This window comes from Vidua chalybeata, chromosome 24 (assembly GCF_026979565.1).
Source record: "Vidua chalybeata isolate OUT-0048 chromosome 24, bVidCha1 merged haplotype, whole genome shotgun sequence".
In the NCBI taxonomy this organism is placed as follows: domain Eukaryota; kingdom Metazoa; phylum Chordata; class Aves; order Passeriformes; family Viduidae; genus Vidua; species Vidua chalybeata.
In genome coordinates, this window is record NC_071553.1 from 542562 (window position 1) to 567161 (window position 24600).

The 24600-nt window shown below is 48.3% G+C and overlaps 2 protein-coding genes across 6 annotated transcripts in view; one reads left to right on the forward strand and one right to left on the reverse strand.

The window, feature by feature from the left end:
• Positions 1-8150: 8150 nt before the first annotated feature.
• Positions 8151-24550, reverse strand: DRAM2 (DNA damage regulated autophagy modulator 2). 3 transcript variants are annotated; one of them, XM_053964090.1, is made up of 9 exons: positions 24475-24550; positions 20090-20181; positions 17212-17369; positions 16216-16283; positions 15527-15666; positions 13197-13374; positions 9754-9836; positions 8964-9056; positions 8151-8466 (listed from the first exon to the last, which is right to left on the reverse strand). In XM_053964090.1, the coding sequence occupies exons 3-9, from the start codon at positions 17340-17342 to the stop codon at positions 8359-8361; spliced, it is 801 nt and encodes a 266-aa protein (XP_053820065.1). In that variant the 5' UTR covers positions 17343-17369; positions 20090-20181; positions 24475-24550; the 3' UTR covers positions 8151-8358. The 3 variants fall into 3 exon arrangements, with proteins under 3 accessions (XP_053820065.1, XP_053820066.1, XP_053820067.1); XM_053964091.1 differs by lacking the exon at positions 24475-24550 and adding an exon at positions 23637-23726; XM_053964092.1 differs by lacking the exon at positions 24475-24550 and adding an exon at positions 23607-23694.
• Positions 23616-24600, forward strand: part of CEPT1 (choline/ethanolamine phosphotransferase 1) — a 33210-nt gene continuing 32225 nt past the window's right edge. The window contains exon 1 of one of the 3 annotated variants that reach the window (XM_053964084.1): positions 23616-23702. The gene's annotated coding sequence lies outside the window, so the exon portion shown is untranslated. Of the gene's footprint in view, positions 23703-24125; positions 24281-24548; position 24600 lie in introns of those variants that run through there. The other 2 variants (XM_053964082.1, XM_053964083.1) reach the window with 2 other exon arrangements.

Here is a 24600-nt window from a genome sequence, read left to right on the forward strand (position 1 = left end):
TGTGGTGGAACAAGCAAGTCAGGATGGTAGTGTGGTATCCATGGGCTCACTGTGTATGGAATGGGTGTTTTGGGACAGAATTGACTTTGGCCAACTCTCAGACACCCACCTGCTCCACTCGCTCCCCTCCTGTGGCATGTGGGAAAACGGAAGAATGGAAAATGGAATTGTGGGTGGAGATAAAGGAGTTTAACAGGTCAAGCAAAAGCTGCTTGCACAGAAAGTAAAATCAGGAATTCAGTCACCACGGCCTTTCAGCAGGCAGAAGATTGGCCATTTCTGGGGTCTCCGTGTGCACAGTATTCGCCTGGAAGACAAATACTGTGACCAGAAATGTCCTTCCATCCTCCTGCTTTTATAAAGCTTTTATTTGCTGAGCACGGCCTCCTGTAGTATGGAATATCCCTTTGATCAGTCTGGGAAGACTGTCCTGGCTGTGTCGCTTCCCAGTTTCTTGTCCATCCCCAAATTCCTGTCCATCCCAAGCCTGCTAGGGTGTGCACAGCAAGAGAAGGAGAAAATCTGGATGTCGTGGGAGCCCTCCTCAAAACATGGGTGCGTGATCAGCAGTCTCCTCAAAATCCCAAACACAGCATGACATGGGGCTACTGTGAAGGACATCGACTCCATCCCACCTGAAAGGATGAAATGGGACTTGGGAAGGAGATGGAGGCAGCCTTGTGTCATGTGTCTGGTGCTGCAGTCACCTGGTAGATACTCTTCCAACAGGCTTTGCTCACTTACTGTTCTCTAACAAATGTCTTTCCTTTATTTTCCAATTATCTCCAAAAAAATTAATGAAGCAGAGTTCTCTTATCCTCTTGTTTCACTTGAGGATTCCAGCATTGACATTCTACAATGCACCATCTTCTTTCTCCCAGAACCTCTTTTACCCTAACAAAGTAGTCCATTTGCCTGAGTTTTTTGTAGAGACAATAAAGTTTGGAGAAGAATCCTCACTGCAAAATTTTGAAGAAACGTGACCAGGATTTGACGGAAGAAGGTGAATGGCCTATGTATAGTGATGGAAAACACCTGATGCAGTTCAGAAACCAAGTATGGAAGAGAGAGCTCTTCCTTGGAACAACACCAGTGCAAGGTTGCAGGGATCACTGAGAGCCAAGAGAAGCCTCTTGATGTGCCGATGGGGGAAAGTTGTGCCAAGAGGAGCAAAGGGGCTTCTGACAGCCAAGGACCTTGAAGCTGTTGGAGCTGCTCCTCATCCAGACTCACCATGTGCAGCACGAGTTGGATTTTGCTGCCCTGTTCATCCTTGAACTCCCGCGATTTATGAAGAATCTGTGACAAGAACAAGAGTTCTGGAAATGCTGGCTGTCACCCCAGGAGTGAAGGTGACTGGTGACATCCCTGAATGCAGCCCAGGCTGGTGGGAAAGTGTTACACACCAGGATTGCTGTGCTAAGTACATACAAAATCCATGGATTTAGGATATGAATTACAACTTCAAGCAAATTCCTGGCAAGAATCAGTGGAAGACCTTTTAGAAATTCCAGAGTCCAAAAGCAGAGGTGGCAGTGAGTGCCGGACAGAACAGATCAGGAAGTGAAGATGGTGCTGGGCAAGTTGCCAACATGAGCCAAACCTGGTGCCTTGGAGTCCCTGGCCAGAACTGTTCCTGTGCCTGTCTCCTGTACTGGAGACCCACCACAGCAGCCCCAGAATTTCTATGTGAGGCACAAACCTCCACAGAGGTCTGTCCTAGACATAGAATCATTGGATCATTTAGATTGGAAAAGGCCCTCAAGATCATCAAGTCCGACCATAAATCTGACATAGCCAAGCCCAGCACTCACCCAGATCTGGCTGTTGCCAGGTGCAGCCCAGGAAGCCACCTGGGGGTGGCTTTTAAGGGGCTGTACGAAGAACACCCATCAGATGAAGCTCTGGACAGACAATAGCAGTGTCACGTTCACAACACAGGAGAGCATAATTGATCCAGGAGGTTCTGGAATGCATTGAGGATAAACTTCTCCAAGTGAGAGAGGAGCCAGCAAGGAGAAGAGCTGTGCTGGACCTTGTGCTCACCAACAAGGACAACTTGGTAGGGAATGAGAAGCTCAAGGGCAGCCTGGGCTGAGCGAACAGAATGGTGGATTCAGGATCCTCAGGGCAACAACGAGGGCACAGTGAGCCCTGGGATTGAGGATGCCTCTTCAGAGATCTCCTTGGTTGAGTCTCATGGGATAAAGCCCTGGAGGGAAGAGGGTTCCAGGAGATCTTGTTCATATTTAAGGAATCACCTCCAAGCTCAGGAGTGACACATCCCAAGCACGAGGAATTTTAACAAAAACTCCAGGAGGCCTGTGAGGGTGAACAAGGAGCTCCTGGACCAACTCAAAGAGTGTGGAAGCAAAGACAGGCAGCCTAGGAGGAATACAGAGAGATTGTCTGAGCAGCCAGGGATCAGGTTAGGAAACCTGAAACCCTGGTAGAATTAAGTCTGGCCAGGGACATCAAGGGCAACAGAAAAGCTTCTATAGGTACACTGGTGATAAAAGGAAGACTGGGGAAAATGTGGGCCTTCTCCAGAAGGAAATGGGACACCTGCTTACCCAGGACATGGAGAAGTCTGAGCTTCTCAGTGTTTGTGCCCCAGTCTTCACTGGGAAGTGACCCAGTCACCCCGCCAGAGTTGCAGGGGCAAGGGCAGGGACTGGGAGAACCATCCACACTAGGAGAACCATGGAATTCCAGAACCTTTAAGGTTGGAAAAGCCCTCCAAGGTCATCAAGTCAAACCTGTGTAATCAACCTGTCCAACCTGTGACCGATAACCATCTTGCCACTCAGCCCAGAGCACTGAGTACCACATTCAGGCATTCCTTGGACACCTCCAGGTATGACAACTGCATCATCTCCCTGGGAAGACCCTTCAATGCCTGACCACCCCTTCCAGGAAGAAATTCCTCCTGATGTCCAACCTGAGACTTTCCTGGTACAACTTGATGCCATTTCCTCATGTCCTGTCCTTGTTTCTAAGAGTAGAGCCTGACCTCCCCTGGCTGCCCCCTCCTGTCAGGGAGTTGTGGAGAGCTAGAGGGTCCCCCTGAGCCTCCTTTTCTCCAGGCTGAGCCCCCCAGTTCTCTCGTCCATTCCTAAGAGGACTTATGCTCCATACTCTTCACCAGCTCTGTTCCTTTCTCTGGGCTTGAGAAGATAAAGTATCTTCTACTGGAGTATCTTAAATACTTCAGTAAAGGAGTATTTAAGGAATATGAAAGTGCCCAGGTCTGTGGGACCTGATGAGATGCATCTATGGATCCTGAGGGAACTGGCAGAGGAAGTTCCTAAGCCATTCTCCATCACATTTGAGAACTTCTGGCAGTTCAGTGAAGTTCCCACTGACTGGAAAATTGGAAATTTGACCCCATTTTTCAAAAGAGAAGTAAGGCAGATGCAGTACACTACAGGCCAATCAGTCACACACAGTCTGTGTGCAAGATCATGGAGAAGATCCTTCTGGAAACTGTGCTAAGGCACATGGAAAATAAAAGGTGATTGGTGACGACCAACATGGCTGCTCTGAAGGTAAATTGTGCCTGATAAATTTGGTGGCCTTGTATGACAAGGTGACAGTGCTGATAGGTGCAGCAGAGCAACTGGCATCTTCTACCTGGACTGTGCAAAGCATTTGACACTGTCCTGCAGGACAGCCTTGTCTCAAAACTGGAGAGACATCTGATGTACCATCTGATGTTCCATCTGATGGGTGGAACACTCACTGGATAAGGAACTGGCTGGATGGTGGCACTCAAAGGGTTGTGGTCTGCAGCTGTAGACAAGTATGTCTGAGTGCAGACCAGTGACAAGTGGTGCCCCAAGGGTCAGTGTTGGGACCAGTGCTGTCTTTGTCAATGACATGGACAAGTGGGATTGAGGCACCCTCAACACGGTGCTGACAGTGAGATGTTTGGTGGGGTGACATGCTGGAGGAAAGGGATAGGGCATCCAGAGGGACCTGGATGGGCTGGAGAAGTGGGATCGTGTGAACCTCATGAAATTCAACAAGGCCAAGGACGAGATCTTGCCCCTGGGTTGGGGTGACCTCCAGCACAACTCTAGGCTGGGGGATGAATGAAGCAGCCCTGAAGAGAAGGACCTGGGGGTGTTGGTGGATGAGAAGTTCAATAGGAGTCACTCCATCAGTGATGAGAGAAAACTGACCGATGTAATTTATCTAGACTTCTATAACCATTTGACATGGTTCTCCCCCAGTATCCTTCTCTACTTTGGAGAGATGGATTTAACAGGTGGACTGTCAGGTGGATAAGGAATTGGATGGTCACATCCAGGCAGTTTGGTCAATGGCTCAGAGTCCCAGTGGACATTAATGACAGTGGTGTCCCTCACGGATCTGTACTGGGATCAGTAGTGTCCCTCGGGTCTGTACTGGGACCAGTGTTATGTAATATCTTCATTAATGACAAATGAAGGGATCTAGGGCACCCTGAGCAGGTTTGTAGGTGACACTGAGCTGAGGGGGCAGGGACACCCCTGAGGGAGAGAGTCATTGAGAGGGACCTGGACAAGCTCAGAAGTGGCCAAGTTCCAGGTGCTGTAGCTGGGTCAGGGTGACTCTGGGATGGATCCTGGCTGGGGGTGAGCAGATGGAGCAGCCCTGGGAGAATGACCTGGGGGTGTCAGTGGGTGAGCCCTGGATATGCCTCAGCCCAGGAACTCCCCAAGCCATTGGCTGATCCCTCAGTGTGGGCAGCAACGGAGGGGGGTTCTGCCCTTCTGCCCCAGTCAGGTGAGACACCACCTGCAGAGCTGCCTCCACCCCTGGGACCCAACAGCAGCAGAAGGATGTTGAGCTGCTGGAGCAAGTTCAGAGGAGGCCATGGAGATGCTCAGAAGGCTGGAGTCCCTCTGCTCTGGAGCCAGGCTGGGAGAGCTGGGAATGTTTAGCCTGGAGAGAGACGCTCCAGGGGAAGAGAAGGTTCAAAGGAGACCTTAGAGCCCCTTCCAGTGCCTAAAGGGGCTCCAGGAGAGCTGGAGAGGGACTTTGGACAAGGCATGGAGGGACAGGACAAGGGGGAATGGCTTCCCACTGCTAGAGGGAAGGGTTAGATCAGATATTGGGAAGGAATTGTTTCCTGTGAGGGTGGTGAGGCCCTGGCCCAGGCTGCCCAGAGAAGCTGTGGTTGCCCCATGTCTGAAAGTGTCCAAGGTCAGGTTGGACAGGGCTTGGAGCAACCTGGGATAGTGGAAGGTGCCCCTACCCATGACACAGTGGTGGAATGAGATGATCTTTAATGTCCCTTCCCACCCAAACCATCGCAGGATTCTATCAATCGAGATCTGAGGACTGTCCACAGAATAAATCCTGGGGCAGAGCTGAACCAGGGCCACCCACAACAGCCCAGGCCAGGGCTGAATGCTCAAGCTTGGGCTCATGTGGAGCTCATGGGCCATGAATGTGTGAGGAGGTGCCAGGAGGCTGGTCAGGGAAATTCAGGTGTATTAATGGACCCTGCCAGTGTGTTCAGTGCTTGGCTGGTCAGGCATTGGAAGGGGCTGCCCAGGGAGCTGGTGGAGGCACCATCCCTGGAGTTGTTTAAAGGGTGTCTGGATCTCGCTGGGTGATGTGATTTAGGTGTTATGGGGTTACAGTGGCAGTATGAGATGGACTTCGATGGATGATCTTGAAGGTCTTTTTCAACCATGATGACTCTATGGGAGGTGGGACCCAACCCAGACCCTGGATCATGACTGTTGGTGGGACTGCAAAGAAGGGGAAAAAGGCAAGGATTCACTGGGGGTGTGTAACTCTGGAGCAGCTGGGAGCAGGGAGCTGCTCCTCATTGCTGCTCATCTGCCTCTTGGCAAAGGGCAAGACAGCAGGAAAAGTTTTCCTGGCATTGAGGAAGTTGTTAAACAGAGAAGAGTTGGATGCTCTGAGACTGAATTTCCATGGATCTGCAGCTGAGCAGGAATCCCAGCACGTGGTGGTGGGCTGATAGGAGAGCAGTGAGGGAGGTTTAGGGGGTTTAAACCCAGGAATGTACTGGTTTGGGCAGTAAAATCATAATCTTTGAGGTTGAAAAAGCCCTCTGAGATCATGGAGTCAAATTTTTCCCAGCACTGCCCAGGCCTCCATTGATCATATCCCCTAAGTGCCACATGCACGTGTTTTTTTTAAATCCCTCCAGGACTGGTGACTCCACCACTATCATGGGCAGCTGTGCCAGGGCTGGACAACCCTTTTGGGGAAGAAATTTTTCCTGTTGTCCAACCTAAACTCAGTCTTCCCTGGCTGGCTTATCACAGTGACATTAAGTTACAGAGAAATTCCTGCTCTCTGGGGACAGGAATTGCTTCTGGGAGCAGCAGGTTGGATGTCTGTTGTCAGGATCAACCTCTGTGTTTCACAGGGATCCATGGAGAAAGCAGTGAAGGGGAGGCAAGGAAAACCCTGTGAGCAGGCAGATGCCTTCTAGAGCCTCCTTGAGAGCTGCATGAATGCATCAATTGGGGTTTTTTTTTCTCCTCCCATCATATCAGGCAAAGAGCTCTCTCCCTCCTTCTCCACAGGGATCCCATCACTGTTGGTACCACCTCTTGCTTAAACCATTTGTCTAATGAGCCTTGGGGGAGGCAAAGGATTCTCTCAGCTGAAAGATCACATTTTCTACATTGGAGCAGTTAATCAGGATCTGGGGTTTACCTATTCCCTGCTTAGTAAGTTTGTAGCCAAGAGTGCATCTCTCCACGGCGGCTGAGGTCCCTAAGGATTCATCAGCAGGTAAAATACAATACTTGAGAAACCTTCCCAGGCCATGGAGCCCAGGGTTCTCCGTGACTCCATGTGAATCACACCCACCTGTCCTCTCACCCCACTGCCCTCAGTAGTATGGCGTCTTTTGGCCCCAAATGTTTCCACCCTGTGGATTGTCTGAACTCTGGCTGAACCAGGCTGGAGATGCAGTAACAGGGATGGAGACATCCCATTTAAATCTGGAAGAAAGAAGCTACTCAGGGAACTGCTGGGGTTTTCAGGAGGCTTCCAGCTTAGATTAATTTCTTTCCAGGTGCTTTGTCTGCTCCTCCAGGAAGGGAAGGTGCCAATGTAAGGGCTTCTGGTGTGGGAGGAAATGTGCTGGAACACATGTACAAGCCTTGAGCAGTAACTTGGGAAGGGAACTGAGCTATTCCTGCCAAGCAGGGCTCAGAGGCAGCTGTGGAGGTACTTGGTAGGTCTGTGTGCAATCAGATATCCCCCTCAATCTGCTGTACTTTGGTAGAATTTGAGATACTTGTTTTTAAGGCTTCTGGCTTGACCTGGGCATGAGTGTAGGAGATTGTCCCTATGGATTGACCCTGGAAGCAGCTGGTGTGTCTGGCACTTAGAGGCTCGTGGAGCTCAGCCTTTGGAGCACACAGACACTCCACAGGGTTGGGATAAAGGCTGTCAGCACTCTGGGAGCTGCTGGAAGCAGCTGGAGGAAGGAGCAGCTGGCTTAGGTTGGAGGCTCTCAGGGAGCACCAGGGATGTCGAGAGCACAAGAACAGGGGTCACACTCTGGGGTGTTTAGGGGACAGCTCTTGGTCGGGAGGGAACAGGACATGGGCTGCCTTGGCCAACTCTTCCACCTGTCTAACAGGGATGCTTGGCATGAGAACTCCTGGGTCAACCTGCCTGTCAGCTCCAACAACTGCCAGGGAGAGGGAGGGAAGGAAGGCCAGGTTGGACAGGGCCTGGAACAAGCTGGAAGGTGTCCTTGTGCATGGCAGGGGATGGAATGGGATGGGCTTTAAGGTCCCTTCTGAGCCAAACCCTTCTGGGATTCCATGGCTATGTGGTTCCTGCTGCTCCCTGTCACTCCTCTCCAGAGCCAGCACAGGGCTGCCCTTCCAGCAGGAGGGAGCTGCTCAGCTGCCTCTTGATCTCCAGAGCAGGCTGTGGTGTGAAGAGGTTTTTCCCTATGGGCTGCTCAGAGGATGGGGTGGCTTTGGGGTCCATCCCATCTGGCCCAAACTACAGGGCATAGATCAGCCCCCTGGGCCCAAGGGGAGCAGAGGTGAGGCTGGAGACTCTGCCATCCAAAAGGATTTGGCCTGAGGAGCACTGGAAAGAGGAGGGTGAGGGAGGTCAAACTGGGTGTGGAGGAAGAGACAAGGAGACACAACTCATTAATAACCTTCATTTAATCCTTCATGACATTGGAAAATGTAGAAATGTCACAGACTCATTCACAGTACTGGTAACATTTGCAAAGCTGTGCAAAGCCCTTGATGTCAAGTACAAGACAATCACTTCATACTTTTTTTAATATAAAATTAATGTTTAGAAATAGCAGCTGTTATTGCTTATAAATTCCTGAGTTCTCTACATCCATCAGATGCTCCCTGCTATGAGCAGTGCCTGCTCCTCTGCCCTGAAGCTCCCTGGGCTCTCGTGCAGGGTCTGGCCCTGCAGGCTGACCACGGCTCGCAGGGAGATTTTCTGTGGAGGGAAAGCAAAGGGAGTCCCTGTGAGTGGCTCCTTCACTGCCTTGGCACTGGGAAGTTCAGTGGCCAGAGGAAACGCCAAAGATTTTTTGTGAATACCAACAGATCAGCTCAGAACCATGTGCCTGGCTCCTAGCTGTGCTCTGGACTGGCTCCATCATTTGCCTTGTCCTGGAGGAAAAGGCCCCTGTGGCTGTGACAGGACTGGAAGTGAAGTCAGTCGGGGCGAGTCAAGGCTAGTTAAAGCCAGACTGATGCTGGAGCTGTGGTAAAACAGCAGGGACACAGCAGGGACAGACTCTGTGGGGGTCACTTAGAGCTGCTCATGGGTCTCCAGCCCTGGTGACTGATCCATGCCAGGTTAATGGCTGGACTCCATCACCTTAAAGGTCTTCTCCAACCAAAACGATTCCATGATCCCATAAAATCTAAGGCTGCCCTGCTGCACCACACTGGGCTATTCAGAAACAGAGAATGTTAACTTCATTTTACCTGGAAGTCACGGATGTAGGTGAGGAAGAAGCTGAGGAAGGAGAATGCCAGCGACCACTCAGAGACGGTGCTGATGATGTGGGGGGTGTAGCCCTATGTTACAGAGGGGAAAAAATCCATGTGAAAACTGCCCTAGAACCTGCAGTGGCACAAGGATGGCTTGTGACTTGTGACATCCCATGTGAGATCTTACATCCAGAACTATTCCCACTAGAGACCAAAATCCCTTATTGTATCTGGAATCTCCACGAATGAAGTGCTGAAGAATGAGAATGACCAGGAAAACACCTGCTCCAACTGGGATGATGCCCACTGGGAATTTAATATGCACCTACAAAACCTGAAGGCTCAATCCAGAGCTCAACTAACAATGAGCAGAGAGGTTCAAGGCCCTCCTCAAGATGCAGGAGGGATTAATTTAGAGTTACACTTGAACATCCAACAGTTTTGTGCAATCAGTACTTCAGTAAGTGCTGGCACAGGTTGCCCAGAGCAGCTGTGGCTGCCCCATCCCTGGAAGTCCAAGGCCAGGTTGGACGGGGCTTGGAGCAAGCTGGGATAATGGGAGGTGTCCCTGCCCATGGCAGGGGGTGGAACTGGATGGGCTTTAATGTCCTCCCAACCCAAACCAGTCTGGGATCCCACAATTCCAAGGATCTGCTGGCTGGTTCGGCTGGCACAGCTCTCTCCTCTCCCATCCCAGTCTGTGCTGTGACCTGCAGGAAGTTCCCACCTGTCCCTCCAAATCCAGCTGGATTTGGTCTCCATTTCTGCCCCCCCCCCCACTTACTCTTTCCTGAGGGTCCCAGTGCAGCTTCTGCACCAGGTTCTGTCCATACAATCCACTGTACAACACAACTGAGGACACAAACACTGAGGGAAGAGGTTAAGGAAGATTCAAAGCTAAGAATGAGGAACATGGAAGTTGCAGACTGTGTTGAGCTGAGGCTATGAGGTCTCAGCCAGAGGAGCAGTAATGGTGCCATGGACCATTCACATTGTGCCCTTCAACCCATAGCTTGTCCCAGCCCACTGGTTATTGTCACATGAAAGGGTTAATTTGAACGTAAACCCATTATTTCTGTTCTCTGTGTGCTGCCTCTTGTTATTCCTCTGATCAAACACAGCACTCTCGTGGAAGTGTTTAAGCTATGATCAGATGTGCACACTTACTGAGCATTTTAATTTATTTTTACTGGTATTTCCCACCCTAATAAGAGTCTGGATCTCTTTCTCTGATGGCTTGTCAATGTCTCAACTACCTTGCATTCTTGCTGTGGGCCACAGGTTGGAATTCTGTATCACCTGCAGCAAAGAGGATATTTGGCTTTTCTATTTCCCTCCTAGTCAAGGTTTGAGAAGTGCTTTGGATTTCACGCCATCTGACAATGATCCCCCATTTAATCCAAGACCTAGATCCTTCTGGAGTGTTTGATGTCACTTCAACATCTTACAGGGGGAAGGTACCCAAAAAAGTGCTCCTGCTACACAACAAATGAAACTCAGATCATTAATTTATAGACAACCTGATTTTCATAGGATTAAGATATTAAATTTGTCAGTGGTTAATGAGATTAAACATGAAGAGCCTCCTGATGTGAAAAATTAATTTTGGTAGTGAACAAGACTGGACTTCCTAGCACAAACATGGCCTTAAGAACCCAGACTTCCAAAGCTTATTTCAAAATGGATGTGAGTGGTTTAGCAGCTCTGGTTACTGATTGGACTACAGACACCCAATTTTCTGCTTAATTGAATTGGGCAGCTCTAGGAGCTGTTTGTTATCTGCCTGAGTTCCTGCTGCAGTGGGAAGAATTTAATCATCGTGACATAAAAATAACTGGTTCCCATTCCCCTCCCTGCCCCCCCATTACAGTGGGTCATCAACTGCCTTGCTCTGGGCTGGCAGTTCTGCTGTTACACTCCACCACAGGACCAGGGGTATTTTCATAGATTCAGATAATTATTTAGGTTGGAAAAGACCTCTGAGGTTGAGTCCAATTGTTCCCCAAGGCCAAGGCCACCACAAACCCACATCTCCAAGTGCCACATCCACATGCCTTTTAAATCTCTCCAGGGATGGTGACTCCACCACTGCCCTGGGCAGCTGTGCCAGTGCCTGACCACCCTTTCTAGGAAGAAATTTTCCCTCATATCCAACCTGAACCTCCCTTGACACAGCTTGAGGCTGTTTCCTCTTGTCCTGGCCCTTGCTCCCCAGCAGCAGAGCACAACCTCATCCTGGCTGTCCCCTCCTGTCAGGAGCTGTGCAGAGCCAGAAGGTCCCCCCTGAGCCTCCTTTTCTCCAGGCTGAGCCCCCCCGGCTGCTCCCTCAGCTGCTCCTGGTGCCCCAGACCCCTTCCCAGCTCCATTTCCCCTCCCTGGATGTGCTCCAGCTCCTCAGTGTCTCTCTTGTCAGGAGGGGCCCAGAGCTGTCCCCAGGACCAGAGCTGCCCTAGCAGTGCCGGCACAGGGAATGGGCACTGCTGTGACCCCAGAGCTGACACAAAATACATTTCCTTCTGTCTTCCAGTACCTATTACAACATTTAACCCAAGGCCACAGACTTCTCCCTTTCCCCATCTTTCCCTTATGATATTATGAGCTGTTAATTTAGAACAATAAATTCCCTTTTCTTCCTCTTTCATTGTTATATATGTACATATCATTACTTCTACAACTTCCCTATAATTTTGGTTAGTCTACATTGGCACAAAAACCTCTACAAATCTGAGGTTTGTGGGCTTTTGGCATCTGTAAGAGGAATGTAACTTGCAGCAGATCATATTGTTCATAGAACATATTTTAGTTTCACCCATTTGGTTCCTCCCTATTCAAAACTGAAAATCTTGGTTGCTAATACTAAAAATTTCTGTTAAATACAAAAATTCTCCAAGTTTCTCAGAGGATTTCCTTGCTGTCTGCCAAGGCCCCTCAGCAGGTGAAGGTCCTTCATGATGGATAACAAGCCTGTGCCCCACTGTCCCTGCTCCTCTGACTCCTTCAGATTCTATAATCCTGCAGCAGCAGGGATGGGAGCCCAGCAAGATGCTCCAACCTTGTGAAATGGGACATACAGTTTAGTGTTGCTATTGGCTGCCAGCCTGCAAATATGTGGGATTGGTGGGGATTAAATCAGTGGCCTGGATACAGCTGCAGATGGGATAGTGTTTAAGCAATGGGTTTTGCAACTTGTGTCTCTAGAATTCAGGAAGTTTGGTGTTATTGTCCTATTTGACACAAAAACTTAGTTTAATTTTCAAATCCAATTTCCAAGTCCATTGTGGTGAGCAGGGGAACTATTCTGATGCAGTCTCCTGACTGTTTCAATGATTTGGGAGAGGAAAAAGGCCTCTATTTCTGAGTGAGTTTGCCCACATTTGTTATATAAATATATGGATAAATGTTCCAGAATATATTCCCACTGAGACAGGGCAGCACTAGAAGATCCCTTCAACACAAACCATTCTGTGCTTCTCTCTTTCTCTAAACCCCACAGCTGCTTCCAGCACTTGGAATACAGAGCTAAAGGGGGTGATGAACTCTGATGCTGAGGGAAGGTGGTAGGGAATGCCAGTCAGAAATATCTTGTCTTTTGAACTGCAGGATGGGCAGGGAGGAGATCAGAGGTCAAAGTCCCCCCACCCAGCTCATCCTTGAAATGTGCTCCAGACTTGTCTCCCTGGCAAGTGCCAGCACATCATCCCTGTTCTAGAGCCAGCTGGCACAGCCCTGCTCCACATGGTCTGTTTTCCTCTTGTGCTACATTCTGTTTCTTTTTCAGTTGTATCCTAATCTAACCCACTGCACCATTTTTGTCCTCAGGAACACACTTTTATTTCTTACCTGTTTTTTTTCCCCCATTGAAACCACCCATCCCTTAAGGACACTTCCCTTTGGCCCCATATTTCTTAATTTAGTCAGACCTCTTATTTTTCCTGTTTTCAGTCTCTGGTGTGCAGTAGGTAAGGGGAGGAGAAAGGGTAGTAACTGTCCCTCTTACCTTTTTTTTTTTTTTTTTTTTTTAATATCCAGGGGGGAATATTAAAAGTACTAAAGGCATTAACAATTTTCCCTGAAATTCCCAGGCTGGAATACAGAACAGGGCACTCTATAGGGTGTACAATCAAGGATGACAGGCCTCTTGTGGCACATGGTGGTGGTTCAGTTCAAGTAGGCGTAAATCCTGTGGAGACTGCTGGGTTTTGGTGCCACTGCCCAGGCAAAGGATACTGCTCAAGATGCTGGAACAGCTCCACAGGAACACAGCCAGGCGGGCCCAGAAGATGTCTTTGCTGTGAAGTTCTGGCTGCATCAGGTAGGACAGGATGGTCTGAACCAGCATGTAAATGGACCCCACCCCAAAGGTCAGGCAGGCTCCCAGCACGTGGATGTAGTACAGGATGCATTTCTAGGGAAAGAAAGTGCTGCCTGTGAAAACCTGGTTTCATTTTCTTCTGTAAACCTCTGGCATCCACCCCTCAGTGACCTGCTCCCATTCTGAGCTAAGCAGTTCTGGACTGTGCCAGTCCTCAGGAGACTTTTTTTGGAAGCCCCATTGGAAGATGTCTGGAAGGCAGAACCTGCCAGCCTCTGGAATTTCTGCTTTTGTTAAGTTCTTGTGGTGATGTTACAGGTCACAGCTGAACCTTCAGTACAGGAATTTGTGAGAGCTCTTCTCATAAATGGACAATATCACAGGAACTGGGTGAGAGAATCCCTGCAGGTGGGCAGGGAGTGGGAGTGACAACATTTCTACCCCAGGAACCTGGGCATCTATGAAAGATTATGTAATACAGAACAGATACAACACAATACTAGCATCTAATTTTGGATTAAAAATAATGAGGTTTTGCATTTCTCTGAATGAATTCCGGTTTGAATAACGATTGTTTATCAAATTAGTATCTTGGAATACTCTGAGGGAACAGGGTTCAATCAAGCAGCAATACTTAAAAACACCACCAGGAGAACCAAGTGTCAAATAGCAAAAATAACTAAAACCAGAAGATATTCCAAAAAATCCAACCCAACAAAAAAATTATTTTTAAAATATATGTGTATGAAAACCCACGTGTGTTCAGCCCTTTCCTCTCATCCCCAGCTTAGCACATGAGCCAGAGACAGGGAACAAAAAGTGTCATCTGACCTGTTGCACAAGCCAAGGCCTGGCGGCCTCCCTGCACCTTAATCGTGCAGATGTTTCCTTCCCTAAAACATGAGGTTCTCTGTGTATCTTACTGAGTAACTCTTAAGATCAAGCTTTTCGTTGTGCACCTTCTGTGCACAAACAAATTGTAAGTGCTGCATCCACAATGAGAATTTCTATTTAAGAAATATACAGGTTGCAAAGGTGTGTGCTCCAAAATCATGTACTGTGCAGGGAGGTGTCAGCAGAGAGAAATTCTCTATTTTTACACTTTGGGGTCTTCAATCACCAGTGGATTGCAGGGCAATATGCAAGAGCATCACTTCCAACTTTTGTTTTGCTCAAGATTAAACGATACACACTGTTACCAAATTAACATGCACCTCCTGGGTTTTGACTGTTGTGAAATGCAAAGAAAGTAGAAAAACTCTTTCTTGAGGGCAGTGGAGGGAAATCATGGAGTTGAGCAGAGCCTGGAGGATTCTTCTTGGTGGAATGGGAGGCTGGGACCTCTGAGGGCTCTAGAAAATAGTAAATAGATTGAGGCCTCCAAAAGAAAAAATGTCTAGAATGAGAGTGCTGAGGTTTCGAAGACAGGGGCTGCTGAAGCACCTTAGGAGCTGTGCTAGGGAAAAGGTGGAGCTTTCCAGGAGCCTTTTCTCTTTGGTTTTCCCTGTTCCTAATCCAGCAGGAGCCCAAGGTGACACTGCAGCCTGTGGTGGCTACAGGCACCACAACAGAGCCCCAAAATCCATCAGGAAATTAATGTGATAAGGCTGGCAATTATACAATCACCTGGCAAATAAAGCCAACGATGGGGACTTGCTCATGGTGTGATGGGTGAGAATATCAGATTTGGGGTTTTTGGAGTGGAAAGTATTGGGGAGAAGAAAAAATAGAGACCTGGGATGGAGAAAATCAGAAGAATTAATGTTGCAGAATTTTCAAGAATTTGAGAAGGTTTGAAGGACAATCTACCCAAGAGGGCAGGTTTTTCAGAGCTCGGCTTGTGGGGTTGGGTGGTTTTGTTGGCTTTGCTTCTAGTTGTAACAAGTTTTTGATACCTTTTATACTATTTGATACCTGATTCTCCTGAGCCCCAGTTGCAGGGTTTCAATCTAGACCTCAGGTTTTCAACCTGCTGGAAGGAGATCCAAGTGGGGCTTCTGCAATCTTGGTGGTTATGAATGTTTTGAAATGTCATGAACAGCTGCTCACAAATCCCAAAGCAAATAAGGAATAACTAACAAATTAAAAGTCAAACCTTATATTTTTTAACCGTTCTCTGTAGAGAATTTCACAAAAAAGCAGTTTGCCAGTTTCTGTAAATCCACAGTTTATCAGGTATGACAGCAGGTATCTCAGAACAGACACAGCTCTGGCAGGAGCAGAGCAGTGCACGTGGCGCACAAACCTGGAAATTTGCAATAATGCAGAGTCCAAAGCAGCTCATCCATCCCAGTGTGAGGCCCAGCTTATTCAGCCTGAGGATCTTGGGTTTTTCTGGGCTCAGGGCAGACACTTGTTTGTACCGGACGTACATGGTGGCCATCCCTGCAAAGACAGCCACAAGCATAAGATTCCTGCTGGGGAGCAGTGGCCTTGTTTACCTGGGAAGATGCTGAGTGACGGAGGCAACTTTTAAAATACAATTATTTTTTTAGGGCACAGTGAAATAGGAAAGCTGAAAGGCTGGAAATGAAAATTGAAATAATATAATGACAAACAAATCAAATTATTAGATTTTTTGGAGCTATTTCATTAAAAAGCCATATTGGGTTGTTTTCCCTCCCTCCATTGTTGTAGTACAGGTAAGGTGACTGCCTTGAATTTGCATTTTTATTGCTTTTACTTTTCTGTTTGTTTTTTTGAATGCATTTTTTGTCCTTCTGGAATCCACAAACACATACTGGCAATTCATGGATGACATCCCTGAATACACATTTTGAATCTCTTAAGAGAAGTGAGATTTATTGCTCAGTATTTAGTTTTTGAGTAAGAATTCTGGGCTGTTTAATGATCTGGAGAAGGAAGTGAACTTTTTTAAAGCTGTTGCATTACAGAACTGCCTGCAGCTCACCAAGGACAGTTTTCTGTACTCACCCAAGAAGGTTGAAACATTTAACATGATCCCAAATAAGCATCTTTCAGGTGGTATTGTCCCTGTATCACTGGAAAAGATAAATGGAGTGATACATATCCTATATTATTTATATTAAAAATACTTCCAACACAACTTTACTTATTTCAGTCTACAAAGGACATGTAAAAAAAGTGCCTCCCAGATGATTTTCACTGAATTTTTCATTACTCAAACTATGCTGTGCTGGTTTTAGAGCTGTAGAAATCACCATGGTAAAGACAAGCTTGCCTTGGAGCAGGGAATGATCATGCTCAGAGTAACTGTTCCTTTCATATCGATCTTGATGCCATAAAAGGTGAATAAAAAGGATTAAAACTGGAAAAATGAAGAACATGGAAAACTGAAAGAGCAAAGCTTGAGTTATATATATCAGCCTTAATAGAATAAAGTTGGCAATGTAGATTTTAGTATGGATTTTCTGGTGCAACAAACCTGGTGGCAGCAAGTGGCTTCACTCTGAGCAGGGATGTGGTGAGGCACCTGCAGTTTGTCATCATTTTTAAGTGTATGTTCACAGAGCCAAAGCTTAGAGTTTTGCACAAAACCAGACACCTTTAAATAGAGTAACACATAAATCCCAGAAGGAGGTTGGGAAGGACCTTAAAGTTCATCTCAACTATCTCATGCCAACCAGGGACATGTTCCACCATCCCAGGGTGCCCCAAGCCCCATCCAACCTGGCCTTGGACACTTCCAGGCATGGGGCAGCAACAGCATCTCTGAGCAACTTGTGCTAGATTCACCACGCTCACAGGGAAGGAATTTCTTCCTAACATTTAACCTGAATTTCCCCTCTGTCAGTTTAATATCACCTATAACTATATATACAATGCCTATAAAGAGTAACTTTAGAACTGGAGCTGTTGGGTAAGAACTGCTATTTAAGTCTGGAGTTGGGAAGAACTCACAGGAGTGGTGTCAGTTCAGTGCTCTGACACAGGTTGGACATCACTGACCTGATGTAGGGCACCAAAGGGTCAACGTGGTGCAGGACAATTGCAGTAATGTAGGAAAACACAAACGATGCTGCTGACCACACAACCAGCGCCACGGGCAGGAAGGAGAGGCCTTGCTGGAACCACCACATTTCGGGGCTGACTTCTGCCTCCAGACACTGTGAAAAACCAAATGCAAAGGTTTACTAAGAGTTCTCAAATGTTTACTGAGATTCTCAAATTTACTGAGTTCTCAAGTGTTTACTGAGAGTTCTGAAAGGTTTACTGAGATTCTCAAAGGTTATCTAGGATTTTACTACAAGGACTCTGAAGTTTTGCTTTCCTTGAGGCAGGCTGCTTCCCATACAGCAGTTTGATATTGCTTTCAGTCCTCTCCTGCAAACCCAAAGTGAACACTGACTTCACAGAAGAAATCATAAATAAGCAGAATTACATCTGGAAATGTTAATTCTGAAATTCTTAAGAGCATCATTAGAAACCAGTACTGTCATTTTACTACGTGACTTGGATTTTTTGCTGCCAGAAAAGGGTCATGTGGGTCACTGTGAGTAACATTTTCTTCTCAGCCTTGTGTCACAACACCAGGTCAGTAGAGTGAGCTGACAGAAAACGTGTCCCTGCACTGACACTGCAACTGATGGTGGCTGTGGTGGAGCCTCCAGCTTCTATTAACGCTTAGCTGGGTAGATGTGGAGGAAATGACCCAAAATTACTTTAATACCTGCCCTCAATTATTCCCTGTCAGACTCTGTGACTTAACATCTATTATAGAGTCCCAGGGCTGGAAGGGACTTTAAATCCCATCTTGTTCCACCCCCTGCCATGGGCAGCGACACCTTCCACTATCCCAGGTTGCTCCAAGCTCTGTCCAACCTGGCCTTGGACACTTCCAAGGATGGGGCAGCCACAGCTTTTCTGGACAACCTCTACCAGGGCCTCACCACCCTCACAGGAAGGAATATCCCAGTATCCCATCTAACCCTGCCATTAGTTGCACACACATAGGTTTTATTTTCTACTCTGAATCCTCTTTGCTTCACAGTCTCATTTTGTTGTCCCTCCATAATGTGCTGATGGGCTCTCTCAAAGCACTGGGGGGTTTCCTGGGCTCACTGTGTTAATGTTGAGCAAACAGCTCCATTTCCCCACATCTCTTCCTCCCATCCTGTCTAGATTTGGGTATTGCCAAGGAGAAGCTTTTGCTGAGGTACCTCACAGAGTGGGACAGAAAATGACTTTGCCATTCTGCAACAATTTTTAAAAATTAGTTTGTTTTTTAAATTTATTAATGTTTAGGATGAAATGTCAGTGAAAATATAAAAACCCTTCATAATTTAGATTAAATCAAAACTGAACTAACGTTTAGATCTATTTATTCTATGTTGTAAAGATAACTTTTAGAAGATATCACTGGTGAAGTTTTGAGAAGATAAACCCAATTCTTTTGTGGAGAGTGAATCAGAACTTTCCCATGGATTGTAATATCAATAATAACAATACCCATATTAACAGGGCAGGGGCACCTTTCACTAGAGCAGCTTGCTGAGCTCCATCCAGCCTGGCTTCATGACCTCTCAGCTATCTGAGTTCATTGCTACCAACCACAGCCCTCAAACTCAAGGGTTGCTCACAGCAGTTGCTGTTTTACAGGTGGGAGGAAAAGATCCGTGTGCAGTGCAGTGAAATTATGACTCTGTACTCACACTGTCCAGTTCCCTAAATCCCACCCTGACAGCAAATCTGTGTCTCAACCCAGTTCTCTAAGAGCAAGAAGGGCTCTTAGCTCTAGTGAGCTCACACAGAGAGATCTATGACTCCTCCCTACTCTTGCTGCAAAAGCAAAGTAATTTGCTACTAGCTTCAAACACAACCAGAGTTATTTCAGCCTCCCAGAATGGCTGAGGGGGGAAAGGAGCTCTGGAAGTCACCTGGACCATCTCCCTGCTCAAGCAGGGCCACCAGAGCCAGTAGTGCAGGATGACACCCCAGGGATGGAGATACCACAACCTTTCTGGGGATGCCTGGGATAACCAGTGCCAGTCACCCTCACAGATAAAAAGTGTTTCCTGATGGTCACTGGAGAGAAGAGGAGAAAAAATGTTTAGTTAAAAACTGGAGACTGTAAATGGAAGATGGAAAAGGACAAAGGTGAAGAGCAAATAATGGAGAATGCACATCCAAGGGCATCCAGGCAAAGATCTGTATGTGAGAAAAACAAAAGAATGTTGAAACAAATTAGAAGGAAGTACTGAGAGGTTTTAGAAGGGCATGGCCTGGGGTGGAGAGGCTGAAAGAAAGGAGGAAGAGAAAAGGAAGAAAGAGGAAGCATCAAGACTAGAAAGTCTCATGGCGAGAAAAAAGTTGAAACAAAAGCGGGTGAATCTTGCAAGAGATCAGAGCTGGTCAACCTTCACAACTCTTGCATAGAATGGACAACTACAGCCTTGTAGAGGTGAAGGTTCAGCTGCTTGTGAGAAAGCTGGTTGGTGACAGGTAAAGGTGTTTAAGGATATGTAGTGAATAAGAACAGATTGACAGAATTCAAGTTGCCTGATCTCTTGCCCATTTTTAAGCTAAATATAAAGTCTGCCATCTGATCATGATTTTTAAGACTGCAAGCAGTAATGACTGTAACTTCACAATCCCATCTCTAGTATGAGTAAATTGGGAATTTGAAAGAGAAATGTGGATTTTGCATGACATTCTCTGTTATAAATGTTATGCTCCTGGGCATGTAATTCCCAGCATTCCAGTCTGAATATACTTTTCATTTCACATTTAAATATTCATAGTGCCTTAATTTTATTTCTGAGCTAACATACTTTTCCCTGCAAACAAACCAACCAACCAACGAACCAACCAACCACATTCCACATACCTGAGAACAAGGGCATCAGAGGACATGTCACTTAAGGGGAATCCAAGGTCATTTTTCTGCTGAAGCTCCACGTTCGCTTCATTTTTCTGACTCTGAGATATAAAGGAAAATAAGCAAGATGTGAGGTACCTCTTGACACGTTTATTCTTCTTAGCACCTTCTGTTAGTCACTGCTGCTGACTGGACACAGATTAGACTGTTGGCTTGCCCCAGCATGATTTTCCTTCATTCCAAGTGGTTTAAGGAGTGAAGCTTGTGTGTAGTGGGGAGGTAGAAATGAAATAAAAATGGTGTTTAAGGCTCTTTGATTTTAGGAGTTTTTTACACAACCATTTAACTTGAAATGAAGAGCTTTCAAGAGATGAAGTGAATGCAACTATAATCAGTGCCTACAACCACGGCTTTCACCTAAGAAAGGGAACAGAACATGGAGACTTCCCATTTCATTGTGGACACATATCCCAATGTCCTGCTGGTGCAACGCTAAATACATGGCTGGAGAGGGGCTGGAGCAACCTGAGTATCACAGGACCATTTAAGTTGGAAAAGGCCTCTAAGATGATCAAGTCTAACTCTTCCTCTGGCACTGCCAAGGCACAACTAAACCACATCCCCAGGTGCCACATCCACAGATTTTAAATGCCTTCAGGGATGGTGACTCCACCTCTGCCTTGGACAGCCTATGCCAGTGCTGGACAACATATTCCAGGAAGAAACTTTTCTCAGTTTCCAACCTGAACTTCCCAGCTGCAGCTTGAAGCCGTTTGCTCTTGCCCTGGCCCCTGTTGCCTGGGAGCAGAGCCCGACCTCCCCTGGCTGCACCCTCCTGTCAGGGAGTTGTGCAGAGACAGAAGGTCACCCTTGAGCCTCCTTTTCTCCAGCCTGAGCCCCCCAGCTGCTCCCGGTGCTCCAGACCCTTCCCCAGCTCTGTTCCTTTCCCTGGACACACCCCAGCCCCTCAATGTCTCTCTTGCCAGGAGGGGCCCAGAGCTGCCCCCAGGACTGGAGCTACCCCAGCAGTGCCAGCACAGGGAACCACGCTGGGCCTTCTGGACACAGCATGGCTGTGACAGTCCAGGTGCCATTGGCCTACTTTCCCACCTGGGCTCATGTCCAGCCACTGTTACCAGCATCAGCTTTCCAGCCACTCCTTCCCCAGCCTGGAGTATTCCATGGGATTGTTGTAACCCAAGGGCAGAACCTGGCATTGGTCTTGTTGACTGTCCCACTGTTGGCCTCAGCCACGGATGCTGCCTGTCCATTTAATCAGACATTCCATAACTCCTGACTTCTCCTCCCACAGGTTTGAGGCACTGCCTTGGGGATGCAGAGGGGCTGAAGCTCTGTGGGGATGAAGCTCAGAGACGATGCAGATTCTCTAACTGCTGAGGATATTTATGTGCCTGTGCAGACTAATTTACCTGGGCTAGGACAAGCTTAGTAAAGCAGAACAGCTATCCAATTTCTCCCTGCATATTGCCCTTACTACAAAATAAATGTGTCCACACAGGCAGCTCATCAGCACTGCTCCAAAGCAAGCTGGGCAGCAGAGGAGCCCTCACTCTGTAAGGACTGGGAATCTGTCTACCCTGAGCTGTCACTGAGCCCAGGGCTGAGCCCTGCACATGATTTATCATAATTTTCATGTGGTCTGGCACAAAGAGCACCTTCAGTCACACCACAGAGCACTGCTGAGGCACAGCTTCTTACTGAGAGTGTATGTGCAGGCTGGCGGAATCTCCTGAGCTGGAAGTGACCCACAAGGATCACATCCAAACCCTGCCCTGCACAGACACCCCAACAATCCCACCCTGGGCATCCCTGGCAGCGCTGTCCAAACACTCCTGCAGCTCTGGCAGCCCAGCACCCTCTGGGGGAAGAACCTTTCCCTGATGTCCAGCCTGACACAGCTCCAGCCATTCCCTTGAGTCCTGTCCCTGCTCACAGAGAGCAGAGATCAGAGCTGTCCCTCAGGAGAAATCTGCAGCCCCCCAGGAGGATCATCCTGACAACACCAGTTGGGCTCTGCCCCTCTTGCCTTCCCCAGCAGAAACCCCCTCACTAACTCTCCTTACACTAAAAACAGCTTTATAAATTTCTCTTCCTTTACATTCTCTTATGTCAGTCAAGATCTACCCTGAGTTCTTATCTCCCTACATTTCTCTCCTCATTAAATATTTTACAGTGGAATCAAGTCAGTTTTCCCACTGTTCTGGGGGCAGACTGTACATCTCCCACACAGCTTCACTCTGCAAATCCCTGGGCACAGTAAGGGTATGGTGTACTCCAGGCTGTCCCAACTTCCTGCTGTGCAGCTGCCCTGCATCCCTGCCAACTCCCAAGCTCTGCCTGGGCACAGAAAGAGGCACCTCCAAACACCAGGAGGCAGAAAGGAATTGCCATGTGCGCCAGATGCAAGGTCCTGAGATAAATTTTTCTTAACACCTCATCCTATCCCATTGTTTTCACAGGGAGAAGGAAAACACTCAAACTCCTTGTTTTTTCATAAGCTGCTTTGCAAGCAGATTATACAACAGCATTGGCCAGCCTCAATTTTCCATATAACTATAATTTTCTTAAATATTTATCCTGGTCTTCAGGCACTTTGGAGTTTTAAAGGTTTTTTTTTTTTTTTTTTTAAGCTCCAGTTTGACTATCACAGATTGTTTCCAATATCAAGAGCAAGTGAAGAAAGTGTTTCAAAAGGCAAGGAGATTTTAACCCTCTCCGAAGTGTTTCTCCCAGTGCAAGAATGCAGCCACACCCTACCCAAGGGAGCGTGTGGATAGAATCTCCAAAGGAAAATGAAAGGTGGACAAGACCATCAAGGGCAGGAAGTTCATGTTACCTGGAATGACAAAGCTGCAAAGATGGTTGAATTACGTGGGGAAAAGGGAAATTCCTGAATTACTGATGATCCCTGGGTTGTCAACCTGCCTCTTCCCTGCTGTGTCAGCCAGACAGGCAGAGATAAAGCCCTACCAAGGGACACTTCCTTTTTTCCTTTTGTCTCCAGCAAATTGTCCTGTGGACAGTGCTGAGGGAAGGACAGAGGAATTTGTCTGTGCCTTCCTAAACAAACAGAGGCTGTGTCTGAACAGCCTGCACAGGTCAGGTCCGGCTGATAAGACATGGGTAAAGGTCACTGATCCTCAAAGCACTGACGTAAGGAGGTAGGAAATGTGTTACCTCTGCTGTCCCTGCTGCAGGGTAATGACAGCTGACCCATTTTGAGTGTTTTCTCAGTACAGACACTAAAAAAGTTGCCATGAAATCTTTCAGCCCTGTGGAGCAGCTTCCAGGGGGTCTCCATGTTCTGGCCCTGCTCCTGTTCCCTGGCTGAGAAGACACAGCATGGCCTGGAGCCAACCCAAACAGTGCCAGGCCCAGGACACTGTGACACAGGATGTCCCCAAGCCTGCTTGGGACACCCAGCACATTGTGACAGTGGCTGGGCGCTCCGGTTGATCCAGGAGCTCTGAGTCAGGGAAGAACCCAGAGAACTGGCTAATCCCACCTGCCTGACCACAGTGTCAACTACAAACACCTGAGTCCTCGGAGCAGAGCCACCGGGAGATTCCCACGGGACAGCTGGGACTGGAGTCACTGCAAGGTCACACGGGGAGTGGGGGTGCTGGGGGCAATCAGAGAGGAAAGGGAAAAGGAACCAGGACGGAGGGAGGTTTGGGAAAGGAGGAAAAGGGAATGAAGGGGAGAACGGGGGGGCTGAAGGCAGAGAGATGAAGGGGCAGAGGGGCTCAGTGGGGTCCTTGGGGCAGAGGAGTTACTGGAAGTGATGGGGGCTCACTGGGGATGTGGTGGGGGGGGCAGCAGGGACGGTGGTGGGCTGACAGGGGGGCACAAAGGGGATGAGGGGGATTTGTCAGGAGGGGGAGAGAGGACAGCTGAGGTTCCTGGGGGTCCCGAAGGGCAGTGGGGACTGCAGGGCAGCCGGTGGGGGCAGCCGGTGGGGTGGGGGTGACATGGAGGGGGTCAGGGGACACTGGGGGATCACTGAGGGGGTAGTGAGGGCTGACAGAGAGGCCATGGCGTCACTGAGGATGGGAGGATCTCTGAGGGGATGACACGGGGCTTCCAAGGGGGTCTCTGACACGGTGACAGGGACACCGGAAGGTCGCTGAGGGGGATGAAGGGGGGTCCCTGAGGCGGTGACAGAGGATCTCGGAGAGGGTAACAGGGAGTGACAGGAGCACCGAGCAGTCGCTAAGAGGAGTGACAGGGAGACCGAGGGATGGTCGCTAGGGGGTGACACAGAGGGCAGGAGGGGCGAAGGGGAGGTTGTGGCTTCTCTGAGGGGGTGGCAGGGCTGAGAGCGACGTGGGTTTCGTGTTTGGGTCCCTTCCCCCCCCCCCCCCCCCCTTCACCTCAGCCGCTCCCGCGCCGTCCTCGCTCTGCCCCGGCCCCGCCCCCGGCGCGCGCTGCCACCGCCTCCTTTCCGGCCGTCGCAAAAGGGGCGTAAAAGGAGCGCCGCCCGGTGCGGGGAGCGGAGG

Excerpts from the sequence above, each read along its gene's own strand:
- DRAM2 (XM_053964090.1), bottom strand. The coding sequence starts at position 17,342 with ATGTGGTGGTTCCAGCAAGGCCTCTCCTTCCTGCCCGTGGCGCTGGTT. Across the intron at positions 9,837-13,196 it reads CTGTTCCAGCATCTTGAGCA|TGTTTGTGTCCTCAGTTGTG; the intron begins GTATCCTTTGCC and ends CTCTTCCCTCAG. Across the intron at positions 9,057-9,753 it reads ACTGGGACCCTCAGGAAAGA|GGCTACACCCCCCACATCAT; the intron begins GTAAGTGGGGGG and ends TCTGTAACATAG.